At 36.6% G+C, this 23,634-nt stretch overlaps 1 protein-coding gene across 1 annotated transcript in view; it reads right to left on the bottom strand.

Moving 5' to 3' along the window:
- The window catches only part of Arid5b (AT-rich interaction domain 5B), a 175,883-nt gene that overhangs the window by 120,978 nt on the left and 31,271 nt on the right, over positions 1–23,634 (bottom strand). Inside the window, exon 3 of the mRNA XM_076834529.1 lies at positions 20,383–20,608. Within this exon, the coding sequence (XP_076690644.1) occupies positions 20,383–20,608 (226 nt within the window). The remainder of the gene's footprint in view (positions 1–20,382; positions 20,609–23,634) is intronic.

Here is a 23,634-nt window from a genome sequence, read left to right as displayed (position 1 = left end):
TTTTATTTCTTCTTCTTGTATATCTTTACTTTCCACAATAAAAAAAATTATATTCGTAATGGGGAAAAACATTTTAAAAGGATGATTTAGAACGCGATTAGATCTTTATCTAGAAAAGCCCCACTGGTGAAAAATGAAAGTGATGTTCAAATTAAGACATTTCAATGTTTCCCGGAGAGGTCACATAACCTTAGTTCAGCCAAAGCATTTACTTCAGTGGATGGTGGAAAACTCATCGCTTACCTCTTTGAGATGATGGCTTCAAATCTAATTTTAACATCATTGCCTAAAAAGTTGTCTTTATATTTCTGCTCCTCAAATACACCCATATGTTCACATTTTAGTGACCAATGATCCACTGACATTCTTTTATTAACTTAAGTAGTTAGTCTAAATTGTAAAACTAGAGCCCCTAGGGACCCTCCCCCCAAATTTTTGTTTTAAATACAAAAAAGGTGTTTTTTTGTGTGTGGGGGGGTGGTGGTTGTTGTTGGTGGTGTGGTTTTTGTGAACTGCCAGCATGCACAAAAACCATTCACTTCAGAGAGGGATATCCCTTGACTAAGCTGTGTAGCAGTAATGTAATAAACACCAATCCACCTACCTGACAGTAATCCTGCTTCCCTAACATTTACTAATTTTCAGGATGATTGGAGCTGGAGGTTAAAGGTGTATTATTATATCCCACTTTGAGGATTTGCAAATTGGATTTTATAAAAAAAATTTCTTCACCTCTTCTTTAATATAGTGTTAAAACCGGTATATATTTCAAAGTTTTCCTCTTCAATATAAAAAGGAACATGGAGAATATTTCCTATTATCTTTAAAGAACTGTGTTCAAAGGAGGTATAGGTTTGAAATATACAACTCTGAATATACAAGGCTCCTTCAATAAAGGCTGGGCAAGGGTCATAAAACTGTAAAAAAAAAAAAAAAAAAAAAAATACCCTGCCCCTTTGGACTGTAACAGCTAATCATTAGCCATCCATTCGTAATGTTTACCTTTTAGTGTGTTATTTTCACATTTTTCTTCATGGGGACTAACCATTAGTACCCCCCTAAGACTAACAAAAGTACATTCATTGCCTGCTGGCAAATGATTTCCGGCCCCAAAGCATTCGCTGGTAGAAAAAGTTAAAGTATATCTAGGCTTATATTTCTATTATTGTTGGGCATTAGCAGCAGCATAAATTTTTCGGCCCAAGAACTTAATTCTAACTGACTTCACTTAAGACGGCACTCCAAATCCACTCGCACGAGAGTTACATGTTTGTGAATCAAATTTAGGAAAATACAACATTTTAAACAGTGGATGTCTTGGAAATACTTTACTAAATGGACGGATTTTAAATTCATTCTCTACTCAACTTCCCTTCTCCCACCCCCACCCAAAGACTACCCCAAAGCACTACTAACTCCCAAATCAATAGTCTTCTGCATTTTATAAAGGGAGCTTGTTTGTATTTAAACATGGCTATGTAAACAAGGTGTTTGACTGGGGGAGATTTTCATCTCATAGTATTCCAGAGCTGGAGTGAAGCTATTTAAAGAATGGAGTATTCAATTCCTTAGGCCAGATGCTAGTGTAAATATGAAACTATGTTCACGCTGCTGATGAAACTATTTTTAGTGGTAGCGTTTTGAAGAGGACTATTCAGTTAAGTATTGTAGGGTGGGATTTCACTAAGCTTCAAGCAGAATCCAGGGAACCAACCCCTGTGTTAACACACTGATACCAGGCCTGCAGGGAGCGCTGCAGGGAGCAGGGCTCCACCAGGTATTTACCTTCTGTGTAGGAAAGTGAATAGCCACGGCCCCCATCCCTTCTGCCCAATGCTCTCTCCCTTGTCTCTTGCTAGATCTCCCTAGATCTTCCCTTGAGAGCCCAGGAGCATCTCACAGTCTAGGCACTGAAGGGTTAACTCCTGGAGTACACCAGGGGTCCCTAGTTGCTGTTCTAGCCCAGAGGTCTGTGTCCATTCTGACCTGTACCTGCCTGTAACCGCCAGTTGCTAATGTGCTGATTCCACACACATACTCCCATCTGATTATTCAGTAGGTTGGATTATGTATTTGACTCCAGATTTTAAAATCAGGAAAGGTGCAAATCTAAAAGGGATTTGAAGACCACAGAAGTGTGCAAAAATAAAATTACTCTCAGGCAGATGCTGGCAATATTTTTCATACCAGACACATGGCTCCCTGTGTGTAAGCTCCTTTAAGTGACTGTTGCTAATGCCGCCAAGACTATAGGTGTGCTTGCTGCATGGGTGCTTTCTTTCCTATCCTAGGTACAATATAGTAAGTGCACACAGAAGGGACCCAAGAAATGCCAATAGTCAAAGGTGATGGAAGTCTCCATGCGCAAAAATCAAGAGTGAAGCAAAGACACAGCAAGTAGTTCCCGACATTCCTCTAATACTTGCCTGGGATCATTTTCTACAGGAATAATTAGCTTTACAAAGACTGATCTTGCTCCTTACTCACACATAGGATGCTCTACCAATCTAGTGGGACACTGGCCTGGAGATCAGCTGTCTGTCTGGTCTTCATCAGAGACAGGGCTGTGACGTCCTGAGACTATGTTCTGGGCCTTGTCTTGCTCTTGCTGCCTCTCTGATTGGCCGCCCTTCCTGTGACTGAATCAAGCAGCCGGCCAGAGTGGGGTGGTACCCCTTTCTGTCTCCTCCATGAACCCACCAGCAGGTAACAGGAGGGGAAACACAGTGCCAGCCTACAATCTTTAATGCTTTTCTTTTAAGAATCAGAAACAGGAGACAAACCAGGAAAACTAAGGGTAAGAACCCAAGAGGCCCAGGCTCTTACATGTTGTTTTTTTCCAACTACAGAAAATTCATTCAAGGGAAAAAAACAAGAATAAGGAAATTAAGAGTGAGACAGGAAGAAATACTTTATTTGCTTAAGTGTGTTTTCTATTTGTTCTAAGAGTCACGCATTATACAAACTGAGGGCCTGGTCTTAGAATGCTTCTGTTGGCCCCAGTGGAAAAAAAATTGCACTTTTTTTTTTTTTGATAAAACATCAGTCACACACCACCACCACCCTTATCCAAAAACCAACTGTGGTTCTACAAACATGGTTTTAAATATTTCTTAAAGTTCTACCAACATTAGAAACCACTCAGCTTCTCTCGTGGTTTATTATGGTATCACCAACCAAATCCCTTTCATGTATTTATAGCCTTGTAAGTCATAATTACCAATCATTTACTCTTAAGACCATAAATCATTTTTGGCGACTTAAATGGACAACTAGTACTATTAGTCAATGAATTCAGGTACTGATCGTGAATGGGAAAAATTACTCTAGTACAAATTTCAGAAGTTCATTTGACCAGTATGTTATGTTACCATTCTTTTTAATGATTCGGTTATCTTTATAATATTTGTATTCAGAACTGTGATGTTTCTAGCCAACAGTGGAACGTTTGGTTGAATTAATTTTTTCTTTCACAGTGTGACAAAGTAGAGCACAGTCAAATTGAAGATGGCCTTCAGAACACCGTTGGAATCAGATCATCAGGCAAATGCATCCAGACCCATTTCTAGAACCACATGTAATATTCTGACTACGAGTGTGCCCATCAAGTCATTAACAAGCATCCTAAAACATGTAATATATATTGAAATGATGAGGAGAGTAGTATGGATGGTGAGGCTGCTTCAAGTGGGGCTTCAGCTTCTGTCAATTATGCAACACAACACAGATGCAAGCCTTCACCATTGTTTTTCGTGTGCAGCTAAAGTACACTCTCTGACAGCAGTATTTATTTCCTTTTGCTCACCTTAAGCCCAGTGCATAAGCAAAAGTTGTTCCAATCTAGCCAGTCTGAAAGATTCAAACTCAGCAAGTCACCCTTACCTAGGCAAGTTTCTAAAGAAACTAGTTTTATCCAGGACTCAGTTTTGCAAGATTATACAATTATCATTCCAAGTAGTAATAACAATTTTCTTTTCCTCACTCTAAGGAGACCCGTATTCATAAACTTCCCAGAATTGAAATTCTTAGAGGTCTCCAACCCCAATTAGGAGCTGAGTGTTTAATCATGTCTAAGAGTCCAGGCATGGTGAAAGTAAGGTTCATGTTTTTATTCTACTGTTTCTACAGCATGAAACCTACTGGTTCTCCATGAATAGTGACTGGCCCACAAAGGGGAGGTGCATGGGGCTATTATTTTCAGAATTCACAATTGTGTGGCAGTTATACTTCTGAGCCTACAGATTCATTCAGTGCAGCCGGGTCCAACTTAGCCTGTTGCTGACAGAGGCTTGCATGGCCTGAGAATGTCTCACTGCTGGCAATAATCTGGTTTGGGCTTTTGCCCAAGATAAAAACCTCAAAGGAAATGACTTAAGTGTGGTATATACTGGTGGCACCCACGTCAATGTTAGGTGGTGCGTGGATAAACATTTTTTCTAATTTTAAGAATTATGTACTTACCTTTACCATTATTTATTACAAATCATATAGGTTTTCCATTTACAGAAGTGCTATGAAATTTCCTATTCAAAATAAAGTTATTTAAGCAAAAACAGCAGTTAATTTAAGAAAAAAATTAAGAAAATAATAAAATTGTCAGTTATCAACATGGTAAAAATTGCACAGTTGGTTTATAAATGACTGAAGTCTAGGATATCCTAACTTAAGTCCTCAGACTTTAATAATGTTATCATTTATCAAATGCTGTATTTTATCTGACACTGTCCCAAGTACCTGGAATTCAATACGTTATAAATCCTACAATATTCTTGTGAAGGAGCAATTATTATACCCATTTTATAGTTGATAAAACAGACTCTGCAACTTACCCAAGGTTATAAAACTAGAAATTGGGGTTCCATGTTTTATGTCCAGGTCTACCAGACTTCCGGGCCATTACCATTACATTATATTGCCCCAAGTATAAGATTTAAGGTCTACTCATCCATCATACATCCAGCACACACAGTGAGAACCTATGCATGCCAGACAATGACTTGGATTAAAAGATTCCCTTCCCCTCAAGTACTTTAATCTAGTATGGGTCCTGATCAGGGGAAAAAAAGGAAAAGTTTCTCATGTCAGGCTTCAAATCATGTTCCTAGGGAATAGGCCAAATTTAGATCTAAAACAATATGCAGAGCTCCCCACATAAAAGACAAAACGCATTGTTTTATAAATATTTAGAATATTGAGTGTGAGATTGATTCACACAATAAACATATTGCTGTTAGAAGAGACAAAAGGCTTTCAAAGAATCCTTAAGCAGGCCTCATTTCGTGAAACCTGATATATAAAAATTAAGCTGTAGAAAATTTATTTCCATTACAAAAGGTGCTCTACTTTACCAAAAGGCATTTTCATAGGCTTTCCACAACTATAAGCCTTATTTGCACATTCCAAAGAGGAAGTAACTAAGGAAGATCTAACATCTACACAGCATCTTCACACCAGCCAGACAGTTCAGAACAAGTATTACCCACTGCCCATCCTTTTGTTAAATTTTATAATTTGAAAATAGAAAAGAAAAATATTCAAGATGAGAGAGGCATGCCTTCCTTCCCTCCCATGTGTGGGGGACCAGAAGTTCTCCTGTCTGAAAGTGGACTCCCACCAGCCTTGTGGGCGGACATTACATGATCCTTGTTGTTCTTCATAGCATGATGGTTTTGTACTATTATAGGGAATCAACTAGTAGTCCTCAACCAAGAGTACATGGACCAATTACAGAAGGGTGCTCATGAATGTCCCCAAATGTCATTTAAATTTTGTGGGTATAAATGGCTTCTGGGTATGGAGTTTATAGGGTTTTCTAGCTCCTGAAAGCCTCCATATCACTCTCTAAAGGTGAATCCTGCCAGGATAGGAAATCCAGCTGTCTGTTCTTCCGCCTACATGTGCCTGGACAAAGTTATACATTTGGGGGAGGTGCAGGAAAGATGACAACAATCAGTATGCCACCTGCCAAACCCTGACCTCACTATCTATGCTAGAGATTATATACCATCCCTACCTTCAGTCCCAGAACAGAAATGTGACAGAAATTTTATTCAGCCAGAAAGTTCCGCCCAGGGTGAATTCTATGATTTGATGAGATCCACCACTAACACTGCCTTGGGGAGAAATTGTTTTATATGAATTGATTTGATTAACCATACTAGTCCCATTTGCAACCATGAATAATGTAACTAGGCAGAAAGTTGACATTTTCATGGAAAAGTTCTATCATTTGTGATCTACAATTGCTAACTTTTTTTCTTAGTAAGTTATACCCTTTGAATATGATATGAAAATGTCGCTGTGATGAATCAAGGACACACAATGAGAAGATAAAATACTCAATGTTTTGAAATTCAACTGATAGCCTTTCATTGCCAGTGTGCGTATTGGCTGGCATGAAGTCTTCATTGTTTTGAGACACGTGAAACTCAATACGCCCAGATAAATCAAGAAAGAACCTGAAGCTTCATTATCATCCCTTCAACATCTCAAAACACTTTCTGGATAGAAGTGCTAAAGCTTCGGTAGAATAATAGGAATTTCAACAAGGCATACACAATGTATGTTTTCTTCTGATAGACTGATAGCCTTGATATGAACTAGTTATATTTATCAGAGACAATGAAAGGTCAGTATTGAACACTGAGCACAGCATTTCTAGCTAAAAAGTCAAGTTTGAGTTAAGTTCAAGTACCTGGTGGAATGAATAGATCTAAGAGAGAGATGAGCGTGAGATGCTCCATTTATTCAACAATCATGTATATGACAACTGCCAGAGAAATGGGTCACAGTTCCTGCTCTTCAAATAGTTCTGAGTTTGTTCACAGGCATGACAAGTTCTCCAGAACCTTCCTCCATGTTCCAGTGCACATTGCTTATACCTTTATCCATGTACTGACAGAATTCTGCCTTATATGATTCTGTTTACCCTACAATATCATGACCTCTTGAGGACAAGGACTGGACTCATCCCACAGCAAATATAATGACCTAGCCTCATTAAGTCTCAGTGCATAACACAGTGATTCCACTTTAACATAAAAGATTGGGCTAAACATCAAGCCCCATATGAATCTCTAAAGATCAGCATTGTCCAATATAAATATAAAGTGGGCTACCTATATAATTTGAAGTTTTATCATAACCATGAGAAAAATTTTAAAAGGAAAGGTCACACTAATTATAATAATATATTCTATTTAATCCATTAAGTGAAAAATATTATTCCAACATGTGATCAATATAAAGTTAGTAGTGAGATATAGATTTTTTTTAAAGTTGTGTTTTTGACAGTAGGGTTAAATTTTGTACTGGCCATAGGTCCAATTTGCATACTAAATATTCAATAGTTAAAGTGATATAGTCCTACCAAGATAAAAGTTTTAATAAAATTTTTTTACAGTGCTTCATTTTTTAATTTAAATTAGAATTAATTAAAATTAAATAAATTTAAAACTCAGACTCTCAGTCACAGTAGCTACATTTCAAGTGCTCAACAGTTATTTGTGGCTAGTGGCTACTATCCTGGATAGGAGAGTGGTAGGCTACTGTTAAACACTGATAAAAGCAAGCTGCAAAATATGCACACAGTTGAATACTGATGTCTTAGCAAAATAATTTACACACAAACACATACACACCCACAGATACACATTCAGATAAATGGAGAAATAACCACCAATTGTTAACAAGATGTTTACTTCTGAGAAGAACCATTGAACTGACTTCCTGGAAGGAGGTAAAGAAGGATTTTTACTTCTATATGGCTTAAATTTTTACATGTACTAATAAAAAGTAAAATCAAGGGTAAAAAACTTTAGTATCACATTTTCTTTAAATAGAGGCAAATATAGTTATATTTTAAGGGTGATAGGGTCAACTTAGGTTTTCTTTTGGATTAAGGCCACCAAGAAGGTAAAGGAAATAGAAATCACTTTATATAAGGAATGTGGAATCAGGCCATTGGTGTTTGCCCTAGAGATGGGAAAACTGGGAATGGAAACAAGTCCTCATGGAGTGAAAAGTCCTCATGAATATTATCAAAAACAAGAAAAATTTGATTTGGCCTATATTGTTTTAAGAATAGAACGAGAAACAATAGTAGACAGTGAAAACATTGTTCATACTGTAAACCATGCATTCAGATTTAATTTATCCAAAGTAAGAATTTCTAACAACCCGACATATCAAAGATAGAATGGGGGCTCTCATAAAGTAATGAGCCCCCAATCATTAAAAATATTAAAAAGTCAACTGAGATTTCTGCACAGGGCATTTAAGATGTAGTAGATGCAGGAAAGAATGTCACAATTGTAATCTTGTAACTAGATGATCTGTAGTTCATTTTAACTCTGAGACTTTATGACCCTATGATATTCACCAGTATCCTGAATGCATGTATGAAATATTATATATATAGCATATATATATACATATATATTAACATTCAATTCCTCTCTCCTTCAAAGAATGCAGTATATGTCCCAAACTCCTTGAAGTAAAACAAAGCCATGAAACTAGTAAACTAATAATTGAATAGTGTAAGTAGAAATGATACATGTTACCATGTGCTATTAATGAGTGTAAATATTTAATTGCTGGTCCTCAACCCTTCACTTGTTTTTTTCTTCCTGTATGAGCATGGAAACATGTTGACATAGAGGTCCAATGCAGTTACCATGGAGGAAAAACTCTGGGCAGAGTTCTGTATAGCAGAGTTAACTGTATCTAAACAAGAAATAAGCCTTTGTGGTATTAAGCCATTAAGATTTTGAAGATTTTTTTTACTGTAGCGTAACATAAGCTATGCTAACATACATTGAGTATTCTTGCTCATAACCTCCGAGAGAAAACAACACATAAAACCATGGCCATTACAGTGTGTTTTGGTTTCTTTTGGAATAATTAAGCACCTTTAGGACAAAAGAGATTTCCAGTTTGGATCATTACACAAACACACAAGCATATTCATACACTTACCCATACATGATTGATAAACTGCAAGAACAGCCAGTTCACTGTCAGAGAAACATCAGAGGAGACCAGTAATACACATGTTTTATGTGGGACCCTCCAAAGAACATTCTGAATTCCTGGCATCAGAATTACTAACCAACTAGGATCAGCTATTAATTGCGCTCTATGAGTGATCAAAGGAAGTAAAAACAGATGGTTTGCGGAACAATACATATTTAGGTAGATTTCAGCATAGAAAATTTAAAATCACACTTAAAACACATCAAAATAACCCTCAGAGTTTTTCCTGGACCCCTAGGGGACTGAGATCATGGCTTATTTAACCCTGAATCCATTTCAATGCCTTACAGTAGATAACTTGAATGTTTGTGAAGCAAATTGAATGAGATCACATGCTACTGTTATCTGTATCTTGGTATTCTTTTTATGTTGCAACTGTCCACTTTACTTTCTTGGGGGAAGAAAAGAGCATTTCAGAAGGTTTGATTTTCTAAGGGGAAGACAGAAGAAAACTGATGCTGTTGACTCAGTGCCCCCACTGAGCCTGGTGCCCCCTACACATGATTTAATCACATCTCCCCAGTCCTGTGAGACAAGTATTGTTAACCCTGTTTTCCAGATAAGTGATCAAAGCACAGATAAAACTTGAAGATCATACAGCTTATGGAGCAAGGATCTGATCCAGATCTGTTTTGTTTTAAAGTCCATGGACTTTCTACTACAGTATAATGACTACTACCGCTTAGTGCCATTGTCAAACAGAAGCTACCCTAAAATGGCAGCTTCCATGGTTGCTCATTCTTCTAAATCTTTGATTGAAAACATTCATACAAAACAATGGAAACGAAATGAACATTCAAAAGAAAGAAAGAAAGAAGACAGACAAGAAAAGAAACCCACACAGAGGCTGCACATGTGAAAGCCTATATTTATACACATAGCCGTCACGTGATGGGTAATTAGCCAGGTAACTATAGGTTTTTCTCTGGTAGAAAAGTATACGTTTCATCATGCTTTGAACTCTGCCTTATTATCAGCACTGCTATGAAAACAATGTTTTATTTCTTATTGAGAGAATAGGCCAGGCACGAAGTTTTGTTTTTGCAGGGCCTAACAGAATACTTTCTTTGTAAACCAAAGGAGTCAAATGGGTAGTTGGAAGGTGCAGAAAATCTTCTACCATGATTAGCAAGGCACCATTTTTAAGGGAGGTGAGGATTACAACAGTACAATTGCCTAGAAAAAAAGAAGCATTAGATGTCGAGCTAAAACCATCTCCTTAATAACCTGTCACCTAAAAAAAAGACAGATTACAAACAAGCGATAATAAAAAAGATAAGGCGGAACAAGTCCAGTCTGGATTTGTTTACTTCCCTGCACATTTTTGTCTCTGCTATAATCCTAAAACATGAAAAAAAGATTCCCTTGAGGAAGGGAGACATTAGTATGTGCCAGTATTAATATGTAAAATGTACAAACACATACCCCCATACCACCACCCCCCAATCCTCAGGCTGGCAGGCTAGCTTCAAGCACATTCAAAAATCTCGTCCATAAAGATTTTTAGAATGAATGACAGATGCTTTTATACTAATTAGACTAAGAATAGTTAGCAGTCAAATGCCCCAAGTATGTTGCTTCCTCTACCAGGTACTAACAAGACATCCCCTTCCACTAGAGGGTGTCCTAGAAAGTATTGTAAAAGCAGTCAGATCAACCTTCAAATACACATAAGTGTCTCCAGTAGATTAAGAACAGAGAATGTGAGAGATTCCAGAGAAGGCTGATCATAAAAGCTGTGTGTTTACTTAACCTACTGGTATAGCTTTGAAGTTAGAGAGCCTACACCATAGAACTAAGACTGTTACTGGGAAGATAAGACAAACACATGATCAAAAAAGGTACGGCATTATATTGGTAGTTATAGAGTAAGGTGCTCAATAAGGTGGTAGAAACACTGAATGTGATAAGATAAGAGCTCAATAAAGCTGGACAAATCCCATGAGCAGGATGGCTAAGAATGGTTCAGCAGCCTAAACTGAGCCTTAAAGGAAAGAAAGAATTCCCAAAGGTTAAGAATACTAGAAGAGATAACCAAGTGCAGAAAGGCATGAGCCACTTAAAGTATATCAGAGAGTTTGGACGGCAGGGGAGCAGATGCATGTGGTTACAGAGGAAGAAGACCAGGTGAGGAAACTAATAAGACTAAGACAGAAGGTTCACAGGACAGACAGGAGGTAAGGAGGAAGGATGGACGGATGGTCTTAAAATTCTAAGCACATTAAGAGTTAGCAATGTCTCCCCTGCTTGGATATGTGAAGAAACAGTCATGGATATGTGCATAGCAGCAAGGGTTTCACAGTATGTGGGAATCAGAAGCAACTGAAAAGTCCAGCAATAATTAGTCAAAGTATGAAACACCTCAGTAATGAAACATTCTGGAGCCAGAAAAAGTGTTTCACAATAGAGAGGCACAGTCATCAGAATATGTGTATGCAAAATACGTATGAAGGGCAGGTTCCCAAAGAGTAGATTTTATTTTTATGGGGAAAAAGTATGTATATGAATTCTTGCCTATATACCAGTCATACACATTGGCACATGTGTAAATGCCAACAGCACTTACATCTGTGTGGGAGGAAAATACTTAACTTATATTCTTTTGCTTTGTGTTTATCTATATTGCCAGCACTTTCCAAAGTGAACATGAATGATATTGGTAGGGAAAAAAAGTAACCACAAGTAGCTGGGAATGGTGGTGCATGCTTGAATCCCAGCAGCTTGGGAGACTAAAGCAGGAGGACTGCAAGTTCAAAGCCAGCCTCAGCAAGTTAGCAAGGCCCTAAGCAACTTAGCAAGACCCTGTCTCAAAATAAAAAATAAAAGGGGTTGGGATGTGGCTCAGTGGTTAAGTGCCCCTGGATTCAATCCCCAGTAATCAAACACACACACACACACACAAAGTAACCACAATGAAAGTTATTAATAAGGAATTTAAGACTCATGAAACTGCTCACTAGATGTTTGCCTGTTTGTGTTTTATTCAGTAAACACAGAATTATTGAAGAAAGAAGCAGGGCACCCTAAGCTGAAAGCTAATATTCAGAGTAGGTCAGAAGTGTAAAAAAGTGTAGAAATGATTAAAAATTTTAAAAGCAATTGAGGAAGTCCAAAGGGAGAATGTTCTAGGCAAGGCACAGCTCTGGGATTTTAGGGAAGAAATAAGCAACATACCTTCGTCCCAGCACACTAAAGCAAAACATACTGAGTTAGGCAACCAGGAAAACCCCAAATCAGTAGCACTATTTGCTCAGCCCCTACTGTGCATGAAGCACTTTGTAAAGCCTTTGAAAACCCACTATTATTCCAGTCTTTCCTAAATAAATATATTTACTAAAATGGGCTAAAAGTCCAAACCTCACCTTTCCTCTGCAGTGACCTGTACAAACTACAGACTTAAACACATAATGTTGGAGGAAAGCAGGGGAGTGAATCTTTGACATTTAGGGAAATTAATGTTTTGCAATAAAACCTCACATTTAAAGCACTCTAAAAGATAAATGAGCTGTTCAAAAGAATTGGTGTCAATACTAAAGAGTATTAAGACTAAATGTCCAAATCAAATACCTGTTCCTGAAACCCTCTGGAAAAGCTATATAAATTCACATGCAGGATGTATGTGCTTTGTATTCCAAGGTAATGTTATCACGACAATGGGCACAATAATGATCTATGGTCAGTCATTATGCAGGTAGGAGGTGAACAAAAACATTTTAGAGTTATAATAAAATGGAAAAGCTTCATGTACTCCAACCTCAAGGGGAACTGTTGAATCAAATCTCATTTTAAATGCACATCAGAGAAATAGTCAATGTTGCCCTTTTCAAGAAATAGTTAACAGACCATGGTAGGCCAACTGGATTTGTTCTTCACAGTAGACCCATTCTTCCTACCTAGGGCAAATAGAATCATTGCTCCAATTCTGGCAATGTATGGAGGAAGCCCAGGTGTTTTTTACAGGAGATCCAAGGGACATAGCAAGAGACTATCACCCAGGGGAGGAGAACTCCACCACAGCTGAATTCATCCTTTCTTCTCTGATTATCTTCCCATCACACAGTGATCGTGACCATGATCATTGTGAAATTAACATTTATCACTAATGAAGCTAAAAGAAAAGCATGACTTGGGTGCCTTCTCCAACATAGTCTTATCATAGAAACGGCCCTAAAGGACCTGATGAAGGACAAAGCACCAGGAAAAAAACCAAACCAAACCAGATCCCCAAAACCAAAACAACAACCATCAAAGAAAACAAACAGAAAAACAAATACAAGAACAGATGAAGTTCAGGAGGAGGGTCTGAATTAAACTACAACATTTGCTAGGGTAGGGAATTACTTGTCAATCTTCATCTTGTTTGGCTGAAGCACCTTGAAGAAATTGGACACCAAGCTGGTCTTCCACTCTGGATCTTTATTGGGGCAAAACCCATTTGGGGGTAAGTCATACCTTCAATGCTATAGTATACAACTAAAGGAACTACAGGAGTTTAAAAGGAACCAACAGCCCTTATTGAGTCACAGTGGCTACCATATTAACAATGATACTCATTAGAGAATATCTGTACTTAATAATACTGTCACTAAACTTCAGAGGGTTTAAAGGTGAAATAGCTTGATGGTCTAGTAAAGGTAAGGCCATACAGCTGTAAGGAAGAACCTAGTAGTTTTGCTATTGTCAGGACATAATCTGGAGGGTGTACCAAGTCAGTTCCTTAGAGCTCTACTGGCCATGAATGATGGATGTACCATGGCCTTTATTTCCCTATAAGCCTCCTACTATGGTTCTAGGATTCTTAGCAAAACTGCACTCCTACAATATAAATGAATAAACTAGTATTAAAAAAAATCCCAAATGTATCCTGAGATGAGTTGCCAGAATGGTGAGGAATTTTGAAAACATGTCCTGGAGAAGAACTGAAAACACTGGAGTAGTTTAGCCAGGTAACAAGGGGACTGAAGACTATTTATAGAAAAACATGGAGAAAACTGGACCCATGTCCCTGGTGGTCCCTTCCAGCCTGACAATAGTTTGAAGAGCTCCCCCAAAGCCTGAATTTCTTACTTTTTCATGCATTGTATTCTATAGGTGAATACTGGTAACCTAGATACTGAACATAGTACTAGAAGTTCTAATCCCCCACCCCACCCCGCGCCAACATCTGCCCTGACATTTCCAAGTCTAAGAGTAAGAATAAATTCCTAAATTCTACAAAATGTTCTTCAGTTGATTGTCAATCTGTAGTCCATCATCAAATGGAGAAATGAACCTGGAATTCTAAAAGCATTATGATTAGATTAGGTAGTCAGGCTGAATTTTAACTTTCAAATGAAGAGAGTCATTTTATTCCTTAAGTGTTACAAGATTATGGGTTCCCAGGTTCTTAGAAAACATCCTGCTACTAAACAGTTCTCAAACTTTGAATATTTTGTCAGGAAGCTGAAGCAGGAGGACCGTAAGTTTAAGGCCAGGCTGGTCAACATAGCAAGACTCTGTCTCAAAATAAAAAATAAAAAGGGTTAGGGATGTAGCTGAGAGGTAAGAGAACCCTTAGGTTCCATCCTCAGTACCAAAATAAAACAAAACGTCATCAAAAGAAAATAAACTATTTTGAATGTTTTGGATGCAGATTCCTGGAAGTGTGAACTTACTCCTTTTACCAGTCCTCTGGGTTGTCACTTTATAATAGCATAAAGCAATCTCTTGAAGGAAGAGCCATGGTGGTATTGGGACAGCATGCCTCACCCAGGATAATTATGCTATGAGTAGATTCTTTAAAGAATCATGGTAAACATAACAATATTATCAGAGGACCTTGTGAAAAGATCCTTTGGAAAGTATCTTTCTAAATTATTGATGAATCCTACATGTAATTGATTTCTATTTTGAACTTAAGGATATTATAAAGGCCAAATTTGTTTTAGTGAGGAGTCTGTTCTGCAGGTCTTTCTTAAAATATTCATGAATAGAATAATAAAAATGTAAATCATCTAAAAAACATCTCAAGTTTCAGTGTTAAAGAAAATGGGTTTACCTGGCCCAGCAATTGAAAGTGAAACATAAACAACAATACTTCAAAAGACTCTTTAACACACATACAAAATTTCCATTGACCAAGGAAGGAAGGATTGTCCTGGTATGAAGGATGTTTTCAATCCTAATAAATTCAGATATCTCAGGTTAAAAAAAAAATCCTTATTATAACAAATTGTCATCATCTTAACATGATTCTTATAAGAAACATTTATTTCTTCCAGGAAGAGTAAGAATTCTTCCCATGGCTACATCCAAGGAAGCCTCTTGATGTATCAAACTCAGAAGGAATCTGAAACCATCATTTGAAACACAAGGTCTCAAGAACTTCTAAGCAAAGACTATATTCAATTTTTTTTAAAAAGAGTACTTGAGAAGCCACTTAAATAACAGACCACTTACAATCCAGCTTATTTTGACAGAATTTTCAGAAGATGCAAAGTTTTAGAATATACATATATACTTACCTATATAAATATATAAAACATTATGTATTATATATAATGTATATAACATTTTAAAATATATAAGTTGCCTATTTATTATATTTAGTATATATAGTTAAACAATTTTAGAACATTATAAAATATATAAATAATATAAGTATATTATATATCTATATAACTGTATATCTACAGCTATATATATATATATATTTATGCATAGTTTATAAACTATATAGGTATAGTTTATAGATAAACTATAGAGATAAAAATACAGATATATATGTATATAAGAACCTGAAGGACTTCCACTGAGGCAGACAGTATTGAGAGTAAACCCTGATTTAAATAACTAGAATGGGGGTATGATTAGAGACCTTTAGAATGAACAAATGAGCTATCACTGCACCACACAGCTCTCTATCATATAATTTCCCTCTAAAAATAATATAATGAAAATACTGCCTTTGACTTCAGTATCACAAAAAAACTCATAGATACTAATTAATTTGTTCTCAGCTAATCTCCTCCAAATCCAATGAGATAAAACCAGGTACATATTACCACTCATTTCACACACAAAGGACTCAAAGTTATAAACATACAGCGCCTTTTTTCCAGGGAGTGACAAGCTTCTCCTGACATCCTGTCCACTGCCCTTTCAACACCACCATGCACAAGTACGGGGGAAGCCCCAGCCACAGAAGGGAGAGGGAAGCTAATCTTTCTCAATTTGATGGGACCTTAGAAACAGAAATTGGGCTGAGGGAACCTCCATCATTAAATTCATGCAGACACACACACACACACACACACACACACAACCACACACACACTGGGTCTCTTTTCTCAATTTCAGTTCAGACTTCTCTATCTTATATTTCTTTTTCTAAAGGCACATTTGGAGATGAAACCATTCATAACTGCCCATCCACAGACAGTTTGTGGCAGCATAATTGACAATGAGTCTGCTGCAAAAAAAATGAAAATGCTGTTTTAATAACCTCGGCCTAAAATACATTTTGTTGTATGCCTCAAAGGGTTTCAATAAAAAGTCAACCTGTAGAGACATATTTTCTTGGCTTAAACAACAATCCAAAGCATATAAATGTAGTCCAACTATAATGACATATTTATAGGCCAATAAAGCTTACACTGCAGCTTTCATACTTCACTTAAAGGAACTCTGTAAGAAGCAGTGTTATATAAAATAATTTGATTTTTTTTCAAACTATAGCCCAAGAAATAAAAAAAATGCAAGTTTGCTATGTTTAACTGATAGTATTTATATTCCTCAGTTGCTAAAAATTTTGTAAAATGAAGCAATTCTTCATTTGACTACTTCCAACTGCCATACCAAATATGGATATCAAGTCCACTTTATTACAAAAGCTAAGTACTGTAATTCTAAAGACAAAAATAAATAACTAGAGGCTTGTGTAGTGAATGATTTAATCAACCCGATTCTTCTGGAAAAACAGGTTCTTGTGTTCGTTATGCTTATGAATAATACATTCCTTAACCCTTCTATTTTAACATAGTTATTTTTCTTCATTTTTAAAAATAAACTTCAGCATGAAATAGACTGAAAGAAGGTAAAACATCTTACCCAGTAAAGTCACAATTTGTACTGGTTTCATATGGAATTTTCTTTGAAAAGGACAAAGAAAAGGGAAGACGTGAAGCCACTTTACCATATCTCACAAGTGTTTTTTAAAGATGACTAGTTTTTCCACTACACTTCTCTGTAATTTTAGTCAACAGTCATTTAGAGTCTTAAATAAAAACTCCAGAGATTTTTAAGAAACAAATGGGTCATCCTCAAATATTGTCCAAATGTGCCCCTTCAAGAAGGAAGGGGTATAAAAGTGAAAGACTTGTGATTTGAATCACAGCAATTATTGGAAGCTGCCGTTTGAGGCAGAGTTTCTCTTTGTGGAGTATTAATTTGTTGGCAGACGCGCATTTGTGAGAACATTCTTGGTTTTTTTTACTATTCAGAGACAGGAAGTGACACAAACTGGGATTAAAGGGAACTTATTCTACCTAAACACAGAGCAAGAAGAGTTCTTTAATTACCCTGGATATTTTAAAGTCCCTTCTTTAAAAATCAACCTAATTTCTTTCTTTATTATTAATTTTGTAACAGGATGAAATCACTCAGTTAAAAAAAAATAACATGTTAAGAGTTCTACTTTATCCATAGAAAGGTGAGATCTTTGCATTCTTTGTTTACTTTCACCAGGAAAAAAAAAAAAAAAAAAAAAAAGAGGAGGGTCTTAGGTAATCTCAAAGTTCATCTTTCTTTGGTAAGAACAATGAGAAGTTGGAAGGGTTCTACAGAAGGAAAAACCTAATAAGTGTGTGAACTTCCATTAACAATGTGGTATTGGAGATGGTTTCAGTGTGGCCAAGAGAAAAGAGAGATAAGAAAACCACTGTGTAGAAAGAAAAGTAGAGACAACAAATATTTTGATGTTGCACATAGAGAAAGGAAGAGGCTAAAGAGAGAGTTGGTGGGACAGGATTGTGTACATACAGCAAATGACACCCCCTCTCTCCCCAGTATAATTCCCGACAATGTCGACTTACAAACCTTAGATCAGGCAGATAATGGAAACTCATTACATTAAGGAAAGTTTTTGTTTCTCTTTCCACATTATTACAACACAGTGTGCATTCCAATTACAAAAGCTATTTGTCTCAAATTCCCCACAGTTCATACCGACTGAGTAGAATTTCAAGGCCCTAAATTCTATCCTTAAAGGGGTAGTTTACATTAAAAAAAGAAAAGGTACATGGTGTTTCTTGCCCACCAAATCTCCTGTTGATTATTTTCCTGTCCTCAGCACTAATCTTGGAGTTGTCTCTCAAGACTAGGAAAAAAAAAATTCTGAATCACCTAGCAAGACTTTTATCAGCACACATTCTTGGGCCTTGCCTCAGTCCAACCTGGAAGAATCTGAGGAAGCTGAACCCAGTAATCAGTATTGCTTTTTAAATTCCCCTAGTGAATCTGAAGAGTAACTAGATTTAAAAACCACTAATCTTGGTTTTCCAGGCCAAACCACCTGCAAGTATTTTGAATATTGTCTATAAACCCACTTCTTCTGGAATCAATTTGTAAAAAAGGTAGATTATGGATATTTTTTAGAATCCAAGAGATCAAAGTCTCTAAATCTTTTTGATGGAATTAAGAAATTGGTTTTCTTTTCATGCTCATTAATAAACTATCCACTTGAAACACAAAACAACCCTGCTATAAATACTCTTGTTTATATGTGTGACATCAAGCTTAACCATCTACACATCCTTTTGTCCCCCGTGGGTTTCCTGTTTAATTTTTTTTATTAGTAACAGTATATTCCACAACTAAAAAAAAAAAAATCAAACAAAGAAAGATTTTAATGTTAAGGAAAACATAAGACAATGGCAAGACATCTTAGATCCTACATTAGGAAAGCAACAGAACGGATGTATTATTCAGCATTTTCACACGTCATGAGGGTAGTCATTGTGCGTTCACAAAATTGGGGCATGTGACAGTATATATAAGAAGACTATCAAAAAAGTCTTTGGCTTTAGGAAAAAAAACCCTGGCTTCATACTTTTCTTTAATTGTGCACATGACAATCAGGCTGCCATGTCCCAAATATTACTCTCTGACATCAGTAAACTGTTGACTGGCAAACTGTAAGTCAATATTAATGCTGTTCCCCAAACACAGCACAGCTCGTCACAAACCAGAATCACATGAAAGACCCAGTCAGTTACTGGTGTTATTCAGTTTCTTTATGCCAGTTAAAATAAATCATCAAGGTTTCTTGTAATAGTTAAGTTCTAGGTTTAAAAAAAAAAAAAACAGGAAGTTGCCACATTAAGGCATAAAATAGGGCTGCGAAAATCAGCATTGTGTTAGAATGAAAGAAAAAGATCCCTTAATATGTTAAAAGTGAAGTTCCTCTTTGCCTAAAGAGGAAATAACTAGGCTAAATCAGAGGTCAACAACTTTTTGGTCTTGAGCAATACTAAGAGAATAAGTCAGTGAAGGCGACAGGAGGATATAAACAAAAGGAAAAGAACAAAGAAAGAAATCACGGAGGGAGAAGAAAGTGTTACAGCAACAGAATCAATTATGCAGTCCCTTGTGTCTGTCATCACTGTGCTGGACTCTTTACACCTCTCTTCTCACAATGACGCTATTTTTTCACAAGGGGAAACTGAGGCTTTGGGGTTAAATTATTTGCCTAAAGCCACACAGCTAAGTAGGTGTCAGAGTTAGTGTTCAAGCACTAGTCACACTCCAAAGCTCCTTTCCTCCTTTAAACTTATAGTAGAAGAGGGAGAGGAAAAAAAGAAAAGAACACAGTTGAATGCTTAGAGCTCAAGGAAATCCACTCCATAAACTGCCAAATCCATGGATCCCCTGCCTCCAGTAGTTCTCTCATTTTACATTAAGTAACTCATCTCTTTTCCTCACTTTGCCCTCTACCCATTGTAAAACACAAAATTCTGACATGGCATTAATAGACGTGGCACTATCTACTTAATAGCAAATATTTAAACTCTTCATCAATTCAATTTTAGGTGCCTGAATTTAAGTGTCATGTCTTGATGGTGCCCTATAAGTTGTTTAAGGACATCACTCAGCACAGGGCTCTGTGAACTGACAGGGAACACCCTGATTCAACCATTCCTCACCCACCCCACTATCATCTCTCCATCCATATTCTCAGTCCCTTTTGAGCATAAAGTGTGACTACACATAAATGGAGACACACTTCACTAGAAAAAAAAATCTACAACCAAAAAGGTAGGTTACGATCTATGCCCACGCATTGGATTTAGAAGCAAGAATCATATTTACCAAGGTCGGCCTTTTCCTTGAGAACATCTTTGAAATTGAGTCCGCTGTTGAGGGTTGACTGCCTGTACTTCAGCAGAGCTTCCCGCTGTCCATTTCTTCCCAATGCCTCTGCTTTCACTGGCCCAGCTCGTAGGCCACATCTCCACTTGGAGAAATCAGAATGGACCCACTTGACCAGGTCTTCAAGCTTCACAATCACCTTTTCGGAAACAGCAATGACTTCATCCTGCAAGAGGTGAGATGGGCAAAAAATATTATTTATGGGTTAAAGATAAATGATACACTCTCCCACACAGCCCACCTTAAATGCCATGTGAATGTTTAACCTTAGGCAAGCAGGCAGTGTGTTTTTCAATATCAGAAGATCTCCAATAACTCACTAGAGATTTATTGTTTTTTCACTGCAAGTTATTTAAACAATAATTTAAATGATATATTTGTTACACAATTAGAAAGTATCCAAAAAAAAAAAATAGGGCAGTAATCCTAATAGCCATTTTGAATGCTGTTTGCAAAGCTCACTCTACCTTAATCTCACCACTTGGGCAAAAGCTGATTTTTAGGTGCAATTAATTGCAAATGTAAAAAGCAAGGGCTAGATGACTAATCGTTAGCCTGTCTCCATATAAATGGTCTAAGTAAATCTAGGATTCTTGGAACTCTGACTCACCCCAAAATTCCTATGTTTATGGTACATTTTCCCTTGGCTTATACACAAATATTGAATTTAACTTTTGTCCTAAAAATTAAATAAAACTGTGATGTAATCCCAAAAGAAATACTTCATAAATGTTATGTGCTTCCCACTGAAAGAAACTTACACATTCTCATGTTTCTTGAAAACTTTGTAAGTTGAGAAATGAACTGATTTTTTCTTTTAATACATATGGGGTAGGGGGTGAGAGGGTGGAGTGAGGAGAAAGTCTTTGAATCTAAGAGAAGAAGTTGAAACTTAAGTTCCTCCTATGGATCATAAATTTGAATTTTAAGCATCTCTAATTGCTTCCAGGAAACAACCAACTTTTCTGCTTCAGAATTAATCCAGCAAGATATTTAATAGATATCCATACATGGAACAAAGGGAAGGCTCCCTTGCCCAACAATTCTTTGAAAAAGGCTTATAAAGATTGTCTCACTGGGTTTTAAGTTAAATTATTTGAAGCATTTGACATTTCAACTTGCACTGACTCCTTTTATTTCTTTTACTTCACATTTCTGAAGAAGGCTTAGCTGTGAAAACCCCTAAGCTTACAAAACCTTCGAAATATTTTAGACAAAACAACAACAGGAAGATGTCTCTAAGCTATTAAAGACAAGGAATTCACAACTGATTTTGGCTAATTTTACTGTTAAACATAACTCTTTCCTCCTTCCCCCACCTACACATATGCACACACCCCCATACCCCCAACACACACACACACACACACACACACACACACACACACACACCACTGCAAACACTACTTCGATTCAAACCAAAAGGGGTTTATTAAGATAAGCTTCACATAATAAGAAGCTCTGAATTTAGTTTCTAAAAAGTTTTAAGGTAGGATCTAAAATTTCACTTTTCCTCACCCAGTCCCAAGTTGCTCTTGAGAAGAAAGTTTACTAGGCTGCAGAAAGTAACAAATACTCTATCAAAAATGAAAAGTAAAACTTTGGTAATGGAATCTTTTCCCTTATCATGATCAAATATGAACTTCCACTAAAGGAGAAACTAAGTGGAAAATGTGTTTTCATCTTCTGCTCAAGAAAAAAATTTCAATACTTTATCAACAATGGGGCACATTACAAAGTACCATTTCAACGGGTGATTTCATCCAGACTCACCACACTATCCTCTTGAAATAAAAGATCTGTAGTTGTCATGCATTTTATAGCTATTACATGGTGATTATTAAATGTCAGAATAAAAACTCAGACTGGGTATTGTTTCAAAGCATATGGGAACAGCTTCTGGACAGGACATACCAGCAATCAAATCTAGAATGTACTGGAAAATAATTAAGTTGCATGATATATCAGTCTCAACGTTAGTAAAAATGGAATTTGGCAACATTCTGACCAAATAAGGTTTCCTAGAATAGACAAGTTTGGAGATGAGTGTTATTTTCAAATAGCTCTGACTATGATCAAATGATTATCATTTCAATTACCAGTTGCTTCAGATCTTTTCCAAGAAATGGCATGACTAGCTCTGGCAGGCTTACAACACCCGCCAAACAAATAGTTTATTAACCAAGAGAAAATACAATCCTTCTGATGTCACTGATGAATCAACTCATCTTTCAAGATTCAGTCTATAGATTCTGTGCTTGTTCCTTTTCTCTAACACACACATAAAAAAAAAACAAATGCAGGAATTCACATAAACATGCAAACCATAAACCCCAGTTTGTATTAATTGTGAAACAACCAGTATGTTTTACTGTGGATTCACAGAGAAACTGGCCCTGCAACATTGTTAAATGCCAGAATTTAAAAGGAAATCTGATAAGTGGAGGAGGGCGAAACAGCAAACCAATCTCCAAAAAACAAAACAGTCAACACACAAGTAGAAAATGTCTCAGGAAACATTGCTTTGAACACACAGTGGCATAAATCACATGCTCATATTTACTATTCTGAGCAAGTGCTGACTAAAGTTCCTAATATGTACCATTCTTGGGCAAGTCTCTATGTCTAAGAAAAGAATTTCAATAAGCTCATCTCATGATTACATTAGCTCTCTGCAAACTGAGAATTAGCACTGGATAAATATTGCTGATTTGCTCTAATACAACACAAAAGGAACACAAAGAAATACACTTTGTTATTCTATTAATATACCTTGACTTTTCAATTAACCCAGCTCTTAATCAATATTTATGTAGGCTGTGTTAAGACACTTTTTAAGTCCTTATCCCCCTTCATCGTTGTTTAAAATTATTTCTGTAATTCGGATTTTGTTTCTACCACTGTACAAAAACAGCCCATTTAATCATGAATCCTCTAAGTCAGAGGAGATAATCTAGTCAAGAAATCACAGACCAGCCAGGCGGTGTGTATGCCTGGTCCCACCAACTGTTTAAAGAATTGGAAATTTTACACAAAAATGTCCAGACTTCAACCTTCTCTTATAAAATAAAACAAAGAAAAAGAAAAAAAATAAAACAAAACCAAAACCAACAACAAAAAAACCACTTGAAACTAAGCTGCAGCAGATGCCTTCTTTAGACAAGACGTAAAATCCCCACCACTCATTATCAC

Source organism: Callospermophilus lateralis, chromosome 15, assembly GCF_048772815.1.
Source record: "Callospermophilus lateralis isolate mCalLat2 chromosome 15, mCalLat2.hap1, whole genome shotgun sequence".
NCBI classification, from domain to species: Eukaryota; Metazoa; Chordata; class Mammalia; order Rodentia; family Sciuridae; genus Callospermophilus; species Callospermophilus lateralis.
The sequence above is the reverse complement of the archived record's forward strand: the minus strand, read 5'-3'. Positions and strand labels throughout refer to the sequence as shown.